Source organism: Rattus norvegicus, chromosome 3 (genome assembly GCF_021556685.1).
Source record: "Rattus norvegicus strain SHRSP/BbbUtx chromosome 3, alternate assembly SHRSP_T2T, whole genome shotgun sequence".
NCBI lineage: Eukaryota > Metazoa > Chordata > Mammalia > Rodentia > Muridae > Rattus > Rattus norvegicus.
Genome location: NC_141536.1, coordinates 39,279,877 through 39,298,017, shown reverse-complemented (window position 1 = coordinate 39,298,017; position 18,141 = coordinate 39,279,877). Strand labels below are relative to the sequence as shown.

The 18,141-nt window shown below is 35.4% G+C and overlaps 1 protein-coding gene across 2 annotated transcripts in view; it reads right to left on the bottom strand.

The window, feature by feature from the left end:
- Positions 1–938: 938 nt before the first annotated feature.
- Kcnj3 (potassium inwardly-rectifying channel, subfamily J, member 3) overlaps positions 939–18,141 on the bottom strand; it is a 163,478-nt gene continuing 146,275 nt past the window's right edge. Inside the window, exon 2 of one of the 2 annotated variants that reach the window (XM_087653998.1) lies at positions 939–4,290. In XM_087653998.1, coding sequence (XP_087510124.1) covers positions 4,285–4,290 — 6 coding nt within the window. In that variant the 3' untranslated portion in view covers positions 939–4,284. 2 annotated transcript variants of the gene reach the window in all.

Here is an 18,141-nt window from a genome sequence, read left to right as displayed (position 1 = left end):
AAAATTTTAAAGTTTTTAGAATTAAAATTCTTTGTACTAAGTTCATGAGTTTCTATGATTTTAATCCTAACAGCTCTGTACATTGAAATCATTATAGACTGACTGTTAGAAAATGTTTCACACTTCACACTACTTTAATATATAATTAAATAATAAATTGTGAAATGGAACGCAGATTACATACTCTGAAATCAAACTGTACTTTCTTCATAGTAAAAAAAAATAGAAAAAAACCAGAAATGTTGCAGATACAAAGACAAGGAGTCAGTTGTGCGAAATATACATCCAATAGAAATCATGCACTAGATAAATCCTTTCTTTCCATTGAATAGGGCTTTTAGGTACTGAGCTAAGAGAATACTTCTGATACAAAATAAAGCCTTGTAAGAATTATATTTGGAATATCATATGATTAATGAAAGAAACCTATGATAAAATATCCTCAGTTAATTTTACTCATCTTTACAATTATATGACTATAGTGCTACAGTGAATAAGTGTTGAAGTTAAAGATAAGCATTTCCAAAATTGTTATGTTTTGTCAACATTTTGATAAATAGAATGAGATAGTTTATAATAGTGAGAGCTAGCTGTAAAGTGACAGGAGCACAATCATGTCAAATTATTCACAATTTTCATTCCTAATAGCCATTAAGCAAGTGGTATAGATATTGACACACATGGCCACTATCTGACGATTGATATACATTCATGTTCAGTTCTTTTGATTACGACTCTTACAACTTTTTAAAATGGAAATAGTGGGGTTTATTCTTTATTTTATGCTTTCAATATATCACATAAATTTGGAACCTAAGGCACGTGTGTTGATTAAACTCTTCTAAGAAGCTCTTGAGGCTAAAAGCAAGTGACATTGAAATGAATTTTCTCAAAATGGTCTGTGAACAAAAAATAAAAAAGAAAGAAAATCAAGGAAAGAGAAGTAAAGCAATTCTTTATTTTTTCCAAATATATTAGACTCAATAATTTTGTTAGTGTCAACAAAACTTTACCATATATCATCCAAACCAGGACATAATAGGATTCAAAGAGAGGGCTACTAATAATTACACAAGTACAACAAGTATAAACTTCAATTTTCCTGGGCAGACTGGATCCTATGATCAACCTAGAAATAGGGGTTAAACTGCAAGTACATGCAGAAATCATACTGTTCCCACACGTATGCGGAAAAGGTAAAAGTGTACTGTTCACTTGAATTGATTTTTGGCAACACTGGCTCTTTTTCATCATTGAGTTTTCACTTCTAATGTCAACCAACTCCCTAAGTATCACTTTCTGAATACATATCATCCTATACCCTTTTCCATTGCTACCTTGTTTTCATTCTCCTAGTTGAAATGTTGACTACTGGATTCTCATTCTCTCTCTCTCTCTCTCTCTCTCTCTCTCTCTCTCTCTCTCTCTCTCTTTCTCTCCCTCTCTCCCTCCCTCCTCTCTCTCTCTCTCTCTCTCTCTCTCTCTCTCTCTCTCTCTCTCTCTCTCTCTCCCTCTCTCCCTCCCTCCTCTCTCCCTCTCTCTCTCATTCTCTCTCCCTACACTCTCTTGCTGATACATTGTACATGTCTAAATCCCCAGGAACTACACTAGAAAACAATGCCTAGGTCAAAGAAGGCATGCAAAAATTTTGTTAAATGAATAAATTCAGAGAGTTTGCTTTTGGTTTTTCACAATACCAAAAACAAGTTAAAATGACTCTCCAAAGAATAGTATGGCTCTGTATAGTTTTAAGGTGTTGGACTAAATGATCTATGCAGCTTCCTCCACTGCTAAATATACTTTCCCCACTAGTCCCCCTTTTCTGTCTGTTAATCATCACCTCCGTCTAGCAAATAAGAACATTTGGTGATCAAGGGGTAGGACAACTGCTCGATTCACAGTGGATGGATGCTAATGTTGACCATTTTTCCAGTAGTTATTCCCTGTTATGTGTTTGCACCTACAGAATTTGGTTGATACAGAGGTAGCCAGAAGATATAATGGATGATATACTGTAGATGTAATAATTTGCCTCTAATAAAATTATCGCAGGATCATTAAACAATTAGGAATGCTGTGTGCTCAAACCAACCATCAGTGATCTATATATTAATGAGAAGTGGGTTAATTCCGGGCCAAGGTGGATTATAAATACCGTCAAAAATGTATAGGAAAATCTATGTTAGTACACAAAGAAGTACTTGTGCACTTTCAAAAAAAAAAACCACCCTTTTTATTCTAAAGCATTGTGTTAAAGATATACTACTGATCAAGTTTGATAACAGCCAGATGTTGGGGGTTGAAAGGTAGTACTGCTAAAATTATTCTGGATGTCAGGGATTCAAGGCAACAGTAAAAGAATTGTTCAACACCTAAACAAAATCAAAAAGATCCTGAGTGTACAAACATTGTCAATTCGTTTGATTTTAATTTCTCTCAGGTCTGTGCTAAATTATGAGTGACAGACCTGGGATAGGTTCCCCAGACCAGGAAAATAATCTGTCCTTTCACAACAAATGCCATAAACAGGAGAGCAGCATAAAAGTCTCTGTTAGGCATACGTACACATTTCCAGCACAAGTATTTATCATCTGTTTCATTGTGCTGTTATGTCTCCTGAAATACCTACGAGTCTTTATGGATGACAAAAGTTCCAGAAAAAGAAGAAAACATTTTCAACCAACTCATTTTGACACAGGCACCATTTACCCTGTCAGTTTCACACAGACTCTGACATAGTCACAATAACCTGGCTACTGACAGTTCCAATGATTCAGCATTTGTTCAGAGCTCATATTTTTATTGGAGTACAAAACCAACTTCTAGATATTAGTGAGTTTCAGAATTGATGAGTTAAATAACTCTTATTCACCCCGCCCCCACCCAAGTTCTAGTGACTTCTAAAAATCATAAGAAAAGTTCAGTGATGTGTGCCATGTACTGGTACACTCTAAAATTTACAAATTAAATGCATAATAATGATGTCACTATGGTGTCAAAAACACCACAAATCTGCTACCCTTTCATGATAAAATACAGTTGAAAGATTCCTTGACCTCAACAGCAGAAAACATTAAATCAGATTTTTAAATAACAAATAATTTAAGGCTAAAATATTTGGTATTCATAATCAATGCCAGCAGCCTTCCTAGTCTAATAAAGTAAACATGCACGAGAAATACAAATTTGAACAAAACATCACAATTTTTATTAGATATATATGTTTGTATGGGTATGTTTTATATATATGAGTATGTGTGTGTATGTGTCTGTGCATATGCATGTATGTATGTATGCATGTATATTATTTTAGTGCCCTGAAAGCTATCCACTCATGTTTGGCTTAATACATATATTAGAAATTATGGGGAGAATATCTCCACTTCAAATATATATTTATATATTTTTCCAGAATATTCAATATAAATATGCCATATATAAATCATGCCAGAAAACTAAATGCAAAATTTGCACATTATTGCATGCTTGATGTGATAATACATGCCAACTATTAGCTTTCTTATGATGTCCTCCCTTTGTAACTCATGTTCAACACAGTAACAACACTTCAATGAAGAGTCCTCTGATGAATTTGCCAGACTGGGATAGACCTCTCAGATTTCCCGGGGAGGATTATCTTATCAGCCAAATATTGGACTAAAACTAAATCAAAACATGAAATAATGCATAATGGGGTGTTTTGCTATGTGAAGCGGTCAGAGTTCATTTTTCTTAGTTTGGCTGGAAGATTCCCTTCCATCCTGGTAGGTCCTCCAGCCATCTTTTGAAGCTTCGGTGGCAAATCGGCCACAGACTGGCTCATGGGATCTGATAACATCTTGGTGGTTTTAGATACCAGTTTTTCTTCAGAGTTGCCAGGAACCGAACTTATTCGTTGGAGTTTCATGGGCAAATCACCCAAACTATAGGCTTTTTCTGAAGTTGTAGAACTCATCCTCAGGAGTTTTTTGGGAAAGTCTTCTCTCCCCGTAATTTTCTGCAGCTTCGATGGAAGTTTTGTGCTAATGTCATCTAGTCCATCTAAGCACTCCACAGAATTGTGTCTTTCTTTGCTGTTGGTTATGGCTGGTGCTATTAAAGGGGAAGACATGAGAAGCATTTCTTCCTGCTCTTTCACACTGTACGGAGGGGTGGGGACTTCAAAGGTTGCATGGAACTGGGAGTAATCGACTTTAAAGAATCCTTCTTCTAAAGAAATTACAGGGAAAAAACGATGACCCCAAAGAACTTCATCTTCGGTGTATGATGTTCGAGCTTGACAAGTCATCCCTGCAAGCAGAGAGAAACCTTTTGATGAATTATGCACAGTGGAAGCAAAAAAAAATTAGTAGGAGTCCATTCTGCTCACGGATTCATATAAGTAGACCACACAGTACTAGAGTATTAGAACTCCATTAGAGCTGTATTAGAGCTGTAGTGCATATATATATATATATATATATATATATATATATATATATATATATATATATATATGCTCATTCCACAGAAACAGACAAGGTGCTGGAAATGTTCAGAATCCCATGATTCATAGTTCATTATCCACAAATCAAATCTAGAACTTACACAGAAGAACAGCAGAACACTTGTCTATAGGAGGAAGCTAGAGGAGAAATTGTATGATCATAACTATATCATTTAAGAAGCAATGTGATAGATCATATACATCTGGGTTTGAACCCAACCTGTATGAGAGTGTAGAAAGATAATGCAATAACGAATTTGAGAATAGCTTCCAATAATTCAAAGTATGAATGCACACCAAAAGTTTCTTGCTGCAAACAAGAAATAAAAGTCATCTATGGAAACATAACAAATCATGGAGTTGCCTTTCAATAGACAAAGTTGAAAATTTTCTTCTTCATTTAGTGACAAGCAAGAGGAGAAAGGAACACCAAAGATTTCTCTCGAAAGCACTTGTTAAATTAACGAGAGAGAGAGAGAGAAAGAGAGAGAGAGAGAGAGAGAGAGAGAGAGAGAGAGAGAGAGAGAGAGACATTTCTATGTTTGGATGATAGTTAGTCACCCTGCCTTTCAGATCTATAAAGTCAGAATGAACTTTGGTTAAAATTGTGAAAATTTTATGGTAAATTAGCTACTTTGGTCCTTGAAAAGATCATTTTACGTTTCTGCTCTCAGGATTTCTGAAAGTAATGCTGGATTTCAGATATAAAATCATGCCACCTAGATATTATGTTGCATCTCATGGTACTCTGATATACACAATTTTGGTCTCTTCAAATATAATTTATTTACATTATTTACATTGTTATTATCTGATCAGTACATTTCTGAATATTCACCATTTGAAAATAAAGTTGCAATTTAAAAAATCATACATCAAATTTCACCCCTATATGAATATTATTTTCCATGAGAAACAAAAGAATTGTTTTCCTCCATTTTTCTTATCAAACTTCTCTGCTATTAAAATGTAAAGGCAATTCTCCCTTAAGAACTGTGTATTATCTAATGAGCAATGTCCATCCTGCTTTTTTGTCAATGATCCACACCACACAGGTGATTTCTGTTGTTTTAAAGCCCAGCGGAGTTTGAATAAAAGAACATTGTGCCCTTCTGTTACCTGAAAAGTAATCACACACAACAGTCACAGAGAATCAGGTGTAAAATACTGTCATTTAAAAAGCCATGTTGAAGAAAAGTTAAGTCTTTCATTGAATCCCTCCAAAATCTTACCCAGTGAACATTATCAGCAACGAATCACAAGACACTTCATCGTCCTTACATGTCATCTCTGATAAAGGGTTAAAATTTTCCATGCCATGGTAGACACTGTGCTGTGTATCCTTGGTGCTCATTATTATCCTCTATACAATCCGGTTAGGGAGATATGCTCTGATGATTCTGAAGATTAGTAACCCAGGGCTCAGAGGAATAAAGTGTGAACTTATGGGGAAACACATTTAATAAGCTGCAGATAAAGTGTCAGTATCTCTTCTCTCTCTCATTCTCTATCCTCTTTCTCCCTCCCTCCCTCCTTTTTTCCTTCCCTCCTTCCCTCCAGACTCCACATTTTATGTTTCAGTTAAGAGTCTAAATCCAGTCATCACTCTAATATTGAAATGATACTTATGTGCCTGACAGTGGCAAAATTACAAGTTGCAATAAATATTATGTGAAGAGCATCCCTCTCCATACTCACATGTCAAACTAATTACATCAGTTCAAAAGTAACTTCTAGCTTTACACACACTAATAGAAGTAACATCATTTTGTATTCCAAAATGTAATTACAATGCCTTCTGAAATAATTTGTGTGAAAATATTGGATTGTCATTTTATCCTAGAATTTAAAAAGGAATCCCCTGATATATTTACTTGCTATTATTTCAGAAATTTGAAGATAAAATACCTAGAAGAATAACTATTCTCTATTTAAAATAACACAGCAAATAATACTGATATAGTCTTTAATCCCCTCCTAAGAAGAAGCTATTCTGTAAAAAGTTACAAAACCTTTCTGCCTAATTTCGATGAAACAAAACTGTCAGTGTATTTTTCATTAATGATATTGAATGAAAATAGTGGTACTTCCCCTAATTTCCCATTTTAATTTGAAACAAACCAACTTTCTTACTCAACCAACTTTCTTACTCAACCAACTTTCTTACTCAACCAACTTTCTTACTCAACCAACTTTCTTACTCAACCAACTTTCTTACTCAACCAACTTTCTTACTCAACCAACTTTCTTACTCAACCAACTTTCTTACTCAACCAACTTTCTTACTCAACCAACTTTCTTACTCAACCAACTTTCTTACTCAACCAACTTTCTTACTCAACCAACTTTCTTACTCAACCAACTTTCTTACTCAACCAACTTTCTTACTCAACCAACTTTCTTACTCAACCAACTTTCTTACTCAACCAACTTTCTTACTCAACCAACTTTCTTACTCAACCAACTTTCTTACTCAACCAACTTTCTTACTCAACCAACTTTCTTACTCAACCAACTTTCTTACTCAACCAACTTTCTTACTCAACCAACTTTCTTACTCAACCAACTTTCTTACTCAACCAACTTTCTTACTCAACCAACTTTCTTACTCTACTTTTTTACCACAAGCCAGGGTCAGTAGAACTATATGTCAAAGCAAATGCTCAGGACATCAGTATTTTGAATCTGTGGGAGCTGTGCAAGTTTATCCTTAGATTTGGAAAACACTATTGTTAATTGAGAAGAGATTTGAGGCTCCAGGGAAGGGAGGGGACTGGGGGAGGAACACTATCTCAGAGGCAAAGGGGGGACAGGGAATGAATGAAAAACAGTGGGGCGTGGGGCTGGGGAAGACTGAAATGTAAATAAATCAAATAATTTAGATAAATAAATAAATAAGTAAATAAAAGAAATCTTAAAGTAAATTGGAGCCAGGACCTTTGTGCAATCATTTCTAACAGTCAGATTAAACACTCATATCTGAGGGATGACCACTTCTATTATAGATTCACTCTTGTTTGCTTGCTTATATATCTTTGGCCGAGGGCATGTTGATAAAATAGTCACCAGTATGGTTGATTGTTCTTTATGACCCCTTACTCTCTGTTCTTCACCTCCACAGTAACTCTTATACTAAGTCATATGGTTATGCCATTTTTAAGCACATCCTGACAACTGTTTGTGACATATGCAGGCCCTCTCTCTGCCACTAGAAACGGTGGACAATTACTGAGTTCGTCATAGTCTGACAGTTTAATTAAGGACCTGTAATAATACCAAGTTTTGCCATTTTCACCTCAAAAGCTCTCAGACCTGTTATTCGAATGAATGCTGAATTAGGTTGAAGACGTGACCTTGGGCTAGGGTAAAGGATTGGCTATAGGAAATACCACAGAGGTCATCTGCTTTGCATTTATAGTTCTAAATTTATGATTCTACAGGAATAAACCATATTAAATAATAACATATACACTTTTTAATCTCTGAATCGATGCATGGAACACTTTTTTTTCACAAGATGTTTTTCATCCAAAGATGCAGAAGTCCCAGCTATTTCCAGCAGCAGCATCTGCTGCTTTGCCAGTTTCCACAGGGATGAACGCGTGTTGATTTTCACCACATTTGTTCCAGTCTGGAATCTGGTTAAAACATGCAAACAGTTATCTCGCCAGCTGAGAGGTGCAATCACATAGTACCCTTTCAATGATGGTATTCACCTGCAAGTATGTTAATTCAGCTGGTATCTTCGGTCATGAAATAAGCGTGGTTCAGTTTTAAATAGTCTGAGTAAAAAAAAAATAATGAAAAAGATGGAGCATTCTAGAAGGAAAGATGCTGTAATGCAATGCATATTCTTAGAAAACGTAATTATAACTACATTAAAGTTCTTCAATTAAAGTTTGCACTTTATTTTGTAAGATGCTAGTTCGGGATAGATTTTTTAAAATGAAAAGGGTTCTCAAGCACATCTTGGTCCATTATTCAAGGCAATGAATGGACACCATGTGTGTTTTTCTGTTATTTTATTTATCTTTATAAACTTCTTCATCATTATCCACACTTAGATTAAAATTAGTCGGATCCCAAGGTGAGACTAGATTGTAGAGCTATGTATGGTGTGTGTGGGTTTGGATGTCCTTATGTGTTCTTACAGCCAAGTACAGAAGGATGAGAAAAGATGAGTGGAACAGAAAAAGAAAAACTAAAGTGTTGCACAGTTTTCTTGGTATTATTGATATGAAATTTTGGTAGATTTACTCATTCACTTACTGAAAGTCTTTTTAATAAAAACCACATATTCACACTGAGGCTCTCCATCCATGAAGCCCATGTAGAATGAAAAGGTTGAGGAAAAATTAAAAGGTGGATATATGAGTAATGTAATTAAAATATAGTTTTAAAGACAAAAACACAGAGTTTCTTATTGGTCACCTACTCCTGGCAATGGGGTGTGTCCTGGAGTGTCCTTGATATACCCTAGGAAACACTGTGGGGAAAAAAAAACCTGACTTTACCTTTGCCAGCAGAGAATTCAGTTTGAAATTTTAAGTTTTAAACCACTTTAAGTTATCAAGGGCACAAAATTGGATATGACAAAGACCAAAGTGAAGCATAAGGAAAATTATCATTTCTATGTGAAAACCAGGTCCTTTATACAGATCTGGAAAGTAATAACACTTACCGCAAACCCTATGGGCAATCCCAGTACCAGCATCTAAGTTGTATAACTTTTGAAAGTTCCCTGTCCTTGCTGTGTTGATTCTCAGTTTTTATAATCATTAAAAACTAAAATATTATTGGTTTTTTATACCTTATACCTTAACTCATGAAGCCATCAAGATGATTTTATGAGTAACTGCTTGTAAATTAAAAATAACATGTTAGTAAATACTAGATATTTATGTAATGTAACCATTAATTTTATGCCATAGGAAAAATATATGATAAACCAAATATGTCAGTACATTTTTAACAATTAAAACATAATCATCACTCAACCACAATACACGTTATTAGTTTAACTCCTCTGGCTAAAATGATCATTTTTTTGTTGTTGTTGTTTTTATTGTTGTTGTTGTTGTTAAGATAACATTAATAGCATTAATCACATGCAGTATACTTGACAGGGGACCTGGCACTGAGCTATGCAGCATAATAATTTTCTACACCATCCTGATGGGGTGAAAACTCTGAAGTGAGTTTTAAGGAAACATGTATGTATTTAGTTCAAGGAACTAAATATGTATTTCTAGGAAATTACTGGATTTTGGAAGATACCGGAAGCAAAGAATTATCACAGAACTAAGTCCAGAGGTCGAGGTGGGAGGCAAACCACACATCAATGACTTCATGTCTTGTGTAGTCTATATAGTCACAGAGAGATGGAATCTTATCATAGGTATCTCAGTATCTCTGTCATATAAATGTGTGTAGACAAATTGGTTCATTGATTAGGTAAGTCATTATACATTCAAGCTAGTAAGTAAAAAAAAACCCACTTTAAGTTATAGCTACAATGTTTTGAAGAGAGAATTTGTAGGATAGATACGGCTGACACTCAAGTACCTAAAGAAGCGGGTCACATCAGCCCTAGAGGCCACTTGCACAATGGATAAATCATTTTGATGCCAGACCCATGTAATATCAAACATTGGCTCTCAGCTCAGTCATTAATTAATGGGTAACCTTGAAGAAAAAAAAAGCTATTAAGCCTTTTTGAATCTTCAATTTTGTTATTTATTAAGTTGAAGTTTCCCTCCAAAGGGATAGTGTGAGGATTAAGTACATTAAGAAATGCATGTAAATTGCTTACATAATACACAGTGATTTTTTTCAGGGAGTAACTCCAAATACAGGCTATATAAATACACGTTTCACTTCCATATACAGACAAATATACAAATTGAAAAATTTACCCAAAAGCGTTATTTTTCCTTCTTAAGTCCTTATTGTCTATCTTTTCTTTAAATCAACAGTTATAAATGTATCAGCTAAAAGCTCATTCAGAACATGTCACAAAATAACTCCCAACCTACCTTGCATATTGCTTTGAAGATTATTGAATAATGTCTATTGTTCTTACTTCCCTAAATTACTTCCAGAATTTCCCTCATGGCCCTGAGAATAATAAGTGTTGGGATTACTCAGCATTCTCTTCTTGTCCTCTATTCAGGTCCTAACCGAACACAAATTTAAAGTATAAACTTTCCGAAGGAGCTCAGATATTGTAACTCCTGCTTGTAATATAAAAACACACTGTGTTCTTCACCGTTTAATAACACTGTGGTTATTGGCTCTCCTGAGATAGACTGCAAAGTCATTAAGTATAAACAAATTACTTCTAGAAACTGCAACATTCAAACAGATGGAATTTGTATGAAGCACAAGATACTCTACCAAAGTGGACTTTTAGAGAGGAGTTACAAGCGTACATTCAATTTGATACTATCTATGCTCTATTCTGTACAAACAGGTGACTTTGCCATGTGTTTTTAGATACCAGTTTGTTAAGTGAGGTCAGAGATTTTAAAAAAATTAATGCAGAAAAACCTAATTATGTTTACAAGGGAATAAAACTACACAAGTAACTTCGCAATGTATAGTTAAAGTCCACTTAAGTTTTTTTTTAAATCTCAACACAAAAGTAAAAAAAAAAAAATCAACAAAATGAGTGTCTACTTTCCAGAACAGAATTTAAGGGTGAATCCTCAGGTCAATTGAAAAGTATGTTATGTGCAGGTAGCACGTCCTGAACATACACAATATTGAACAAGGACAGAAATGTACATGATAAATTGGAGATTGTTCCTATAAGACCAATCATTCATTATTTAAAACACATGAATCTTAGTTATTGTAAAATATGGGCAGTACTAATATATCTCGTTCCCAAGCTCTTCAGAACATAAGTATGTTTATGCATATATGTATGCAAGCATGTGTAATCAATGGATCTGCCATATTAATTACTAAATAATAAAGAACAGGTCATTGGAAGAAATTATTCATTACACTCTTTGGAGTTCCCCCTAACCTAAAGATCAGTTTAGACACAATTTATGTATTTTCTAGTAATCAACTCATCTCTCTGAATCAACTCAAAACAAATTAAATTCCTTCTACTCTTGTTATTCTCTGGAGATCTGAGCTATACAATGGGGCCTACCATACCCTGGGGTCTGAGGAAGCATATATTATCACTTACGACAAATCAGTCCCTTCTACACTCCTGCCTATCCATGAAGAACTGAAACATCTCTGAAGCGCAGCTCTTTCCCTTTGGTATAGTTAGTTTCCCTGAGACACTGACAAGGCCCCACTTCCAGCCTCTCAGGCTTAGTTCCTAAGGAAGCATTGCCAAATGCCAAATCTACTTTCATCTAATTATCATTCCCTAAATTTCACAGTGGAAATGCTCTCTTCTCGGCTTGTCTATTTTTGGCTTTCTCCTTGTAAACTGTATTATAATGTGCTTCCTTGCATGGTCAATTATAGAATCAAAATAAATCAGGTTTGCCATTGTTCTTTTCCTAAAAAGACAAGATTTAGTTTCCAAAATATTTTCACTGTGTAGCAACAGCATAATGGAGTTACTGTGGAAGAATGACCTGTAGAAGACTGATAGAAAAAAAAAGATTAGTTTAAAAAGAAAAAGATAACAAATGTAGCAAGGAAAAAACCCCACAAAACCCCCCACAAAACACAAAAGAGTGTCTTTTAGGTGACATTAACAACTAATATTTTGGGCCAACATATTTTATGGAGTGAAGGACTTTAAAAATATTTCCTGAAACAAAACACAAGTCCAAATTTTCAAACATTACACTCAGTATAATTAAATGCCCAAATTAATTCCATTTTCACAGTTATCCCCCAAATAGTGTCATGCCTAACACTACAAGTCTCACAGAAATTAACAAATAAAATATTTCTAGCATATCTTCCAGATACTGTAAAATACCTCCATAAGTTAATAATCTTAACAAAAATATTTGCTAATACTTAGTAAAATACAGAGAACATATCAGAAGTAGTTTATATAATATAATGTGTGATTCCTCCATTCCTGCAAAGAATTATTCTTTTTCTGCATGTAAACTATGAAGATAATCATATATACAAACATATCTCTCCTGAGTCACAAATTTTCAGTGGGTAGAAAGATTGTTTTCCCTTCATTCATGCTTCTGTCAGACACTGGAATATCTTCATTCATCTCTGTCAACAATTCCTCAAATCCAAAGCATAAATTAAATACATTTAACTCTACTACATCATTGCCAGTTTTATATTTTAGCTTTGTAGCTTTAAAATATGTTAAATTGCTTCACTTGCATATGCCTGCATGTATAGGAAACCAGAAATGACTTGACATTATAAATAATAACCTTCATTTATAGAGCATCGACTTTCTGTGAAGCATTTTTCCAGTCCTTGTTTGCCAGTGCTGCAGGAATGAAGTTTAAAATCAACTCTTTCAAACTGCATTTGTTCATTGTAAATTTAGTGTCAGGTATGCAGTTTTATACACCATAGTCCTCATTGACTATGTGAGCAAAGGGTACACCAGTGTGAAAATATGTAAGTAAAAGCATAATACCCTGCATTTAAATTAAAGGTACCGCTTGCATTTTGTAACTTCCTGTCGCAGTAGACACATCACAGATTCTTTAGGGTTAGTGAGTTGACTCAAATAAAGCACCTTCAGCCAAGCTGGACTACCTGAGTTCCAGCCCTGAAACCTACATATTAGAAGGAAAAAGCTTACTCTTGTGAGCTTCCTCCAATCCCCATAGCTATGCTGTATCATGTACACACGTACACGTGCACATACATACACACACACACAGACACACACACAGACACACACACAGACACACACACAGACACACACACACACACACACACACACACACACACACACACACACACACCATGCAAACAAATGGAAAGAAAGAAAAAAACAAAGAAAGGAAGGAAGGGTGGAAGGAAGGAAGCAAAGAAACTCCCTACAGGAGACCTTAGCTACATTATCTATCTTGTTCCAATGTTTTGCCAGGATAGGATGCTCCATTCTCCAGAAGGAAAAGTAAAAAGGAGGGAGGAAACAATGAAGTTAAGTGATAGTCGTGAGGGGAACTCTTACAGTGATTTCTATCTACTTATCAATAGCCTACTTTAATACCAGCATTCAATAGTCATGAGCGAAACTGCAGGGAACTTAGTTATTAATAGAATAAACATCTATAAGATTTCAAACCTGATTCATTTTCCTACATACTTAAAATAATTTGTGGTTGCTATGAATTCCAAACTTGACCCAGAAACATCTATAGAAAAGCTTCTTAAATTGGTTAGAGAAGCAAGCAAAATATAAAAATAGGTTATATGCAACAGGATAAGTAATATATGTCACATTAGATGAAAACATCGTATCTTCCTTAGTCAAGTATGAAGTCCTATGTAAGTAGATATAGATGTATAGATGATTATTAGAGTGAATTAACCTAGAATTAGCTATTAAACCATATTCTAATTAAACTAATATGACATTTTGTATGCATGCCAACTGTCGACCCATACCAAATTTATTATTTTGATGAAACTCCTGTCCCTCATATCACTAAATCTGTTTCCTCATACAGTGTACCACATCTGTTTCCACCTGACAGTTTAAAACTTGCTTTCGCCGAGCTCGTGACTCTTCCTTTTTATAGAGACTGCCACATATTTTCCAGTCACTGACTGTAGCTACTTTTTAACATCTCCTTTGGCAGAGGTTCAACCACACTCTGTTTGCTTGCAGGCTCAGAACAGAGCTGAATAAACATTTGCAATTCAGCAGTTGTTCTGGTTCTGTGCTTTGCAGGAAAAGGTCAGGGGAGTTTTATTCTAATTTTGCCATTATACTATTTTTAGAAGCCAAGTGAAAAATCTCTATAATTTCCAGAGAACAGTTTTCTGGGAGATTTTATTTTCTAAGTGTGAAAATAGCACATCACAGTAATAATCACAAATATGTGTTCCTTTAACACATATACTTTGAAGTAAAATAAATGATCAGTTGTAACGTGTATGTACAAGTCTTATGAATGAGTTTAATTTTCGGGCAAGACAGAATCTAGAGACTAAGCTTAAACTATGTGAGGTTTTCTAAACATGTTGGCTTCTCGTCTTTTTCAGGATGTCTTTAATGTATCTCACTTTTATATAAAAAAATACAATACATTTTGAAGCCAAAATTCTAAGAAATGGTAAAGCAAAGAGTACATGAGACCTGAGACAGAGTGAGTTCCTTAAAGTTGGCCTTATCCTAAAGAAAATGAGAATCAAACTTTCTATGAGTTGATGCTAAAATGCCGCGAACTCTAAAAGTAGCATAGATGTTCTCTCAAGCTGTTAAATGAAAAATGACCCGTCTGCAAGCATTCCACTAATGTAGAACTCTTCTGTCAAGAGGTAAAATTCTTCAACATTTGCCCTACTAACATTTGGAGAATTTTATCATATCCATCCTTGAGAAATCTTATAATAGTATCATTTACCCCTGAAAACGGGGTTAAGATTTTTAATATGTTAAAATACCTATTAGTTAAAGCCTACATAATAATTCAAAGCAAAATAGTACTTAACTGTGTAACGGTGACAGAGATAGGCGGTCAGAGAATTAAATAATCTGGAATAATCTAAATTAAGAGGTCTGGTCTGATCTTAACTTAGGACTCATTATAGACAAGTAGTAATTTATAAAGGAAGATTTTTTGTATCATATATATACACAGTTACTTCATTCAATCATTTTTCATCATTCATAATTGGAAACTACATTTTTGTAGATTCTGTAGAATTTTTAATTTTGTTTCCAATACTTTGTTTAATTTTGTATGCAGTGACATTTTCTTTACCTTCTAGATTTGATGAATTCTTTGAGAGAGTGGAAAACTAAAGAATCAAAATTTCATTTAAGTATCATTACTTTTGCATACATTGTTGAATATATGTTTTGTTTAATTTCCTAACACCCCCCCAAAAATTGTAGGTTGGTTTATAATTGCTAATTGAATTTTTATAATTAGATAATTTGTTTTTATCTAATTAGATTTTCATATATTTTATAATTTCTATGTTATAAAAATTAATGATACTGTTTTAATAAGATAACAAACAAAACCAACTGATAATAAAATATATGAACACATTAAATTCCATTAACCATTAATCCAACCTTTTCTAGAGGAATATGAAAAGCAGCATCATTTTACTTAAAACAACATAGTAAAGGACACTGGTGAAGTTTTCAAGGCGATGGTGAAAAATCTTTGTTTAAGAAGAAGATGCACCTTAGAAGTGTAAATCTCAGTGAAGGAATTTCAGATTCGTTTCTTATTAGAAACTATTTGTTTTATATAGTAATGATACTTAAATGAGGGGATGAGGAGGGGAACAGGAATGAGGATATGATGTGAGGAGAGGAGATGTTGGAGTGAATAACCACCTATGGGGGCATCTTTGGTCTAGCTGGAGACTTGGGACTCGTGGGAGACTTGAAGGGTAACCCATAGCTGAGACTTGGAGATATGAAGATTGAAGTGGTCAGATCCTGTAGCCAGGTGGGACTTCTAGAGGAGAGATGTGGACAATCACCCACACACAAAACCTTCAACCCCAAATTTGTGTGACCTATGAGATGCATAGTGCAATAAAGCTGGAGCAGTGAATGGCCAATGAATGACTGGCCCAACTTGAGACACATCCCACATAAGAGAGCCAATCCCTGATACTATTAATGATATTCTGCTATGCTTGCAGTCTGGAGCCTAGCTTAACTGTCTCCTGAGAGGCTTCATCCAGCAGCAGATAAAAACAGATACAGAGACCCACAGTGAAACATCAGCCATCACTCAGGGAGTTTTGTGGAAGACTGGGGGATAGAATTGAGTGAACTGAAGGGGCCATAGACACAATAAGAAGACCCACAGAGTCAACTAACCTGGGCCCATGGGTGATAACAGAGACTGAACAACAAAGCAAGGAGTATGTACGTGATGGATCCAGGCACTCTACACATTTACAGATGTGCAGCTTGGTCTTTATGTGGGTCCCCTAAGAATTAGAGCAGATGCTATTTCTGTCATCAGTTGCCTGTCATTGGATACCCTTCCCAATGAGTAACTAGACTACCTGTTTGGAGCTCAGTGGGAGAGGATGCACTTAGAAATACTGCAACTGGAAGTCCCAGGGTAGGTGGTACCTTCTCGGAGTAAAAGGGGAAAGGTTAATGGTTAAGGGATTTGTAAGAGACTGGGAGGAGAGAGGTACAGGTATATTAGTCAGGGTTCTCTAGAGTCACAGAACTGTCTATTTACTGTCTCTCTATTTTGAGGGAATTAGTCTTATTTTGAGACTTACAGTCTGTAATTCAACTAACCCAATAATGGGCAGCTGTGGATGGGAAGTCCAAGAACCTAGTAGTTGCTCAGTCCCACGAGGCTAGTTGTTTCTGCTGGTCTTCTGTGGAAGTGGGTTCTAACAAATGTGCTGGGAAGTAAATGCAAGCAGGCAAAGAAGAGTGAATCTTCCTTCTTCCAGTGTCTTTATGTATGTCTCTAGCAGAAGGTATGGCCTAGATTAAAGGTGTTTACCACCATACCTGGACCTGGGGCTTGCTTTGCCTCAGGCTGAACTTGAACTCAAATATCCCCTTGCCTCAGTCTCCTGGGATTAAAGCTGTGTACTACTTTGCCTGGGCCTAAGCTTTTCATCGTCACTATACTTCAAGATCTGTATGCCTAGATCCAGGTTAAAAACTTGTGTCTTCCAGCTTCAAAATCTAGATGACAGGAGTGCCCTCCAATTCTGGATTGTAGTTCATTCCAGATATAGTAAAGTTGACAACCAGAATAGCCATTACAGCAGGTGTTGTGTTCAATCAGGATTTAAAGTGAATAAATTAATTAATTAATTTAAAATATCCAATAAATGTAGCATGTTAAAGGTGAAGAATCCCACAATGAATATAGCTCAATAAATAAAAATGTGCTGATATGAAGGCTAATTATACAAATAGAAAACGTTCTATGCTACCTTATATTTATTTATTTTTATTGGATATTTTTATTTACATTTCAAATGTTATCCACTTTCCCCCAACCAACCACCCACCCCTTCCCACCTCTCCACCCTGACATTCCCGTATATTGGGTGTTCCAGCCTTGGCAGGACCAAGGGCTTCTCCTCCCTTTGGTGCCCAACATGGCTATCCTCTGCTACATATGAAACTGGAGCCATGGGTCTGTCCATGTGTACTCTTTGGATCGTGATTTAGTCCCTGGGAGCTCTGGTTGGCTGGTATTGTTGTTCTTACAGGGTTTCGAACCCCTTCAGCTCCCTCAATGCTTTCTCTAACTCCTCCTATAGGAAGGAGTTACTTGTCAGCATAAACTTTTTAGCGTGAAATGACTCTTTCATAGGGTACACATATCAGATATTCTGATAGCAGATATTAATATTACAATTCAGAAAGGGAGCAAAATTATAGTTATGAAGTAGCAGCAAAATAGTTTTATGGTTGTGGGCACCACATGAAGAACTGTATTAAAGGGCCAAAAGCATTAGGAAGATTGAAAAACGCTGCTCTACTCCCTCCCACTCCTCTT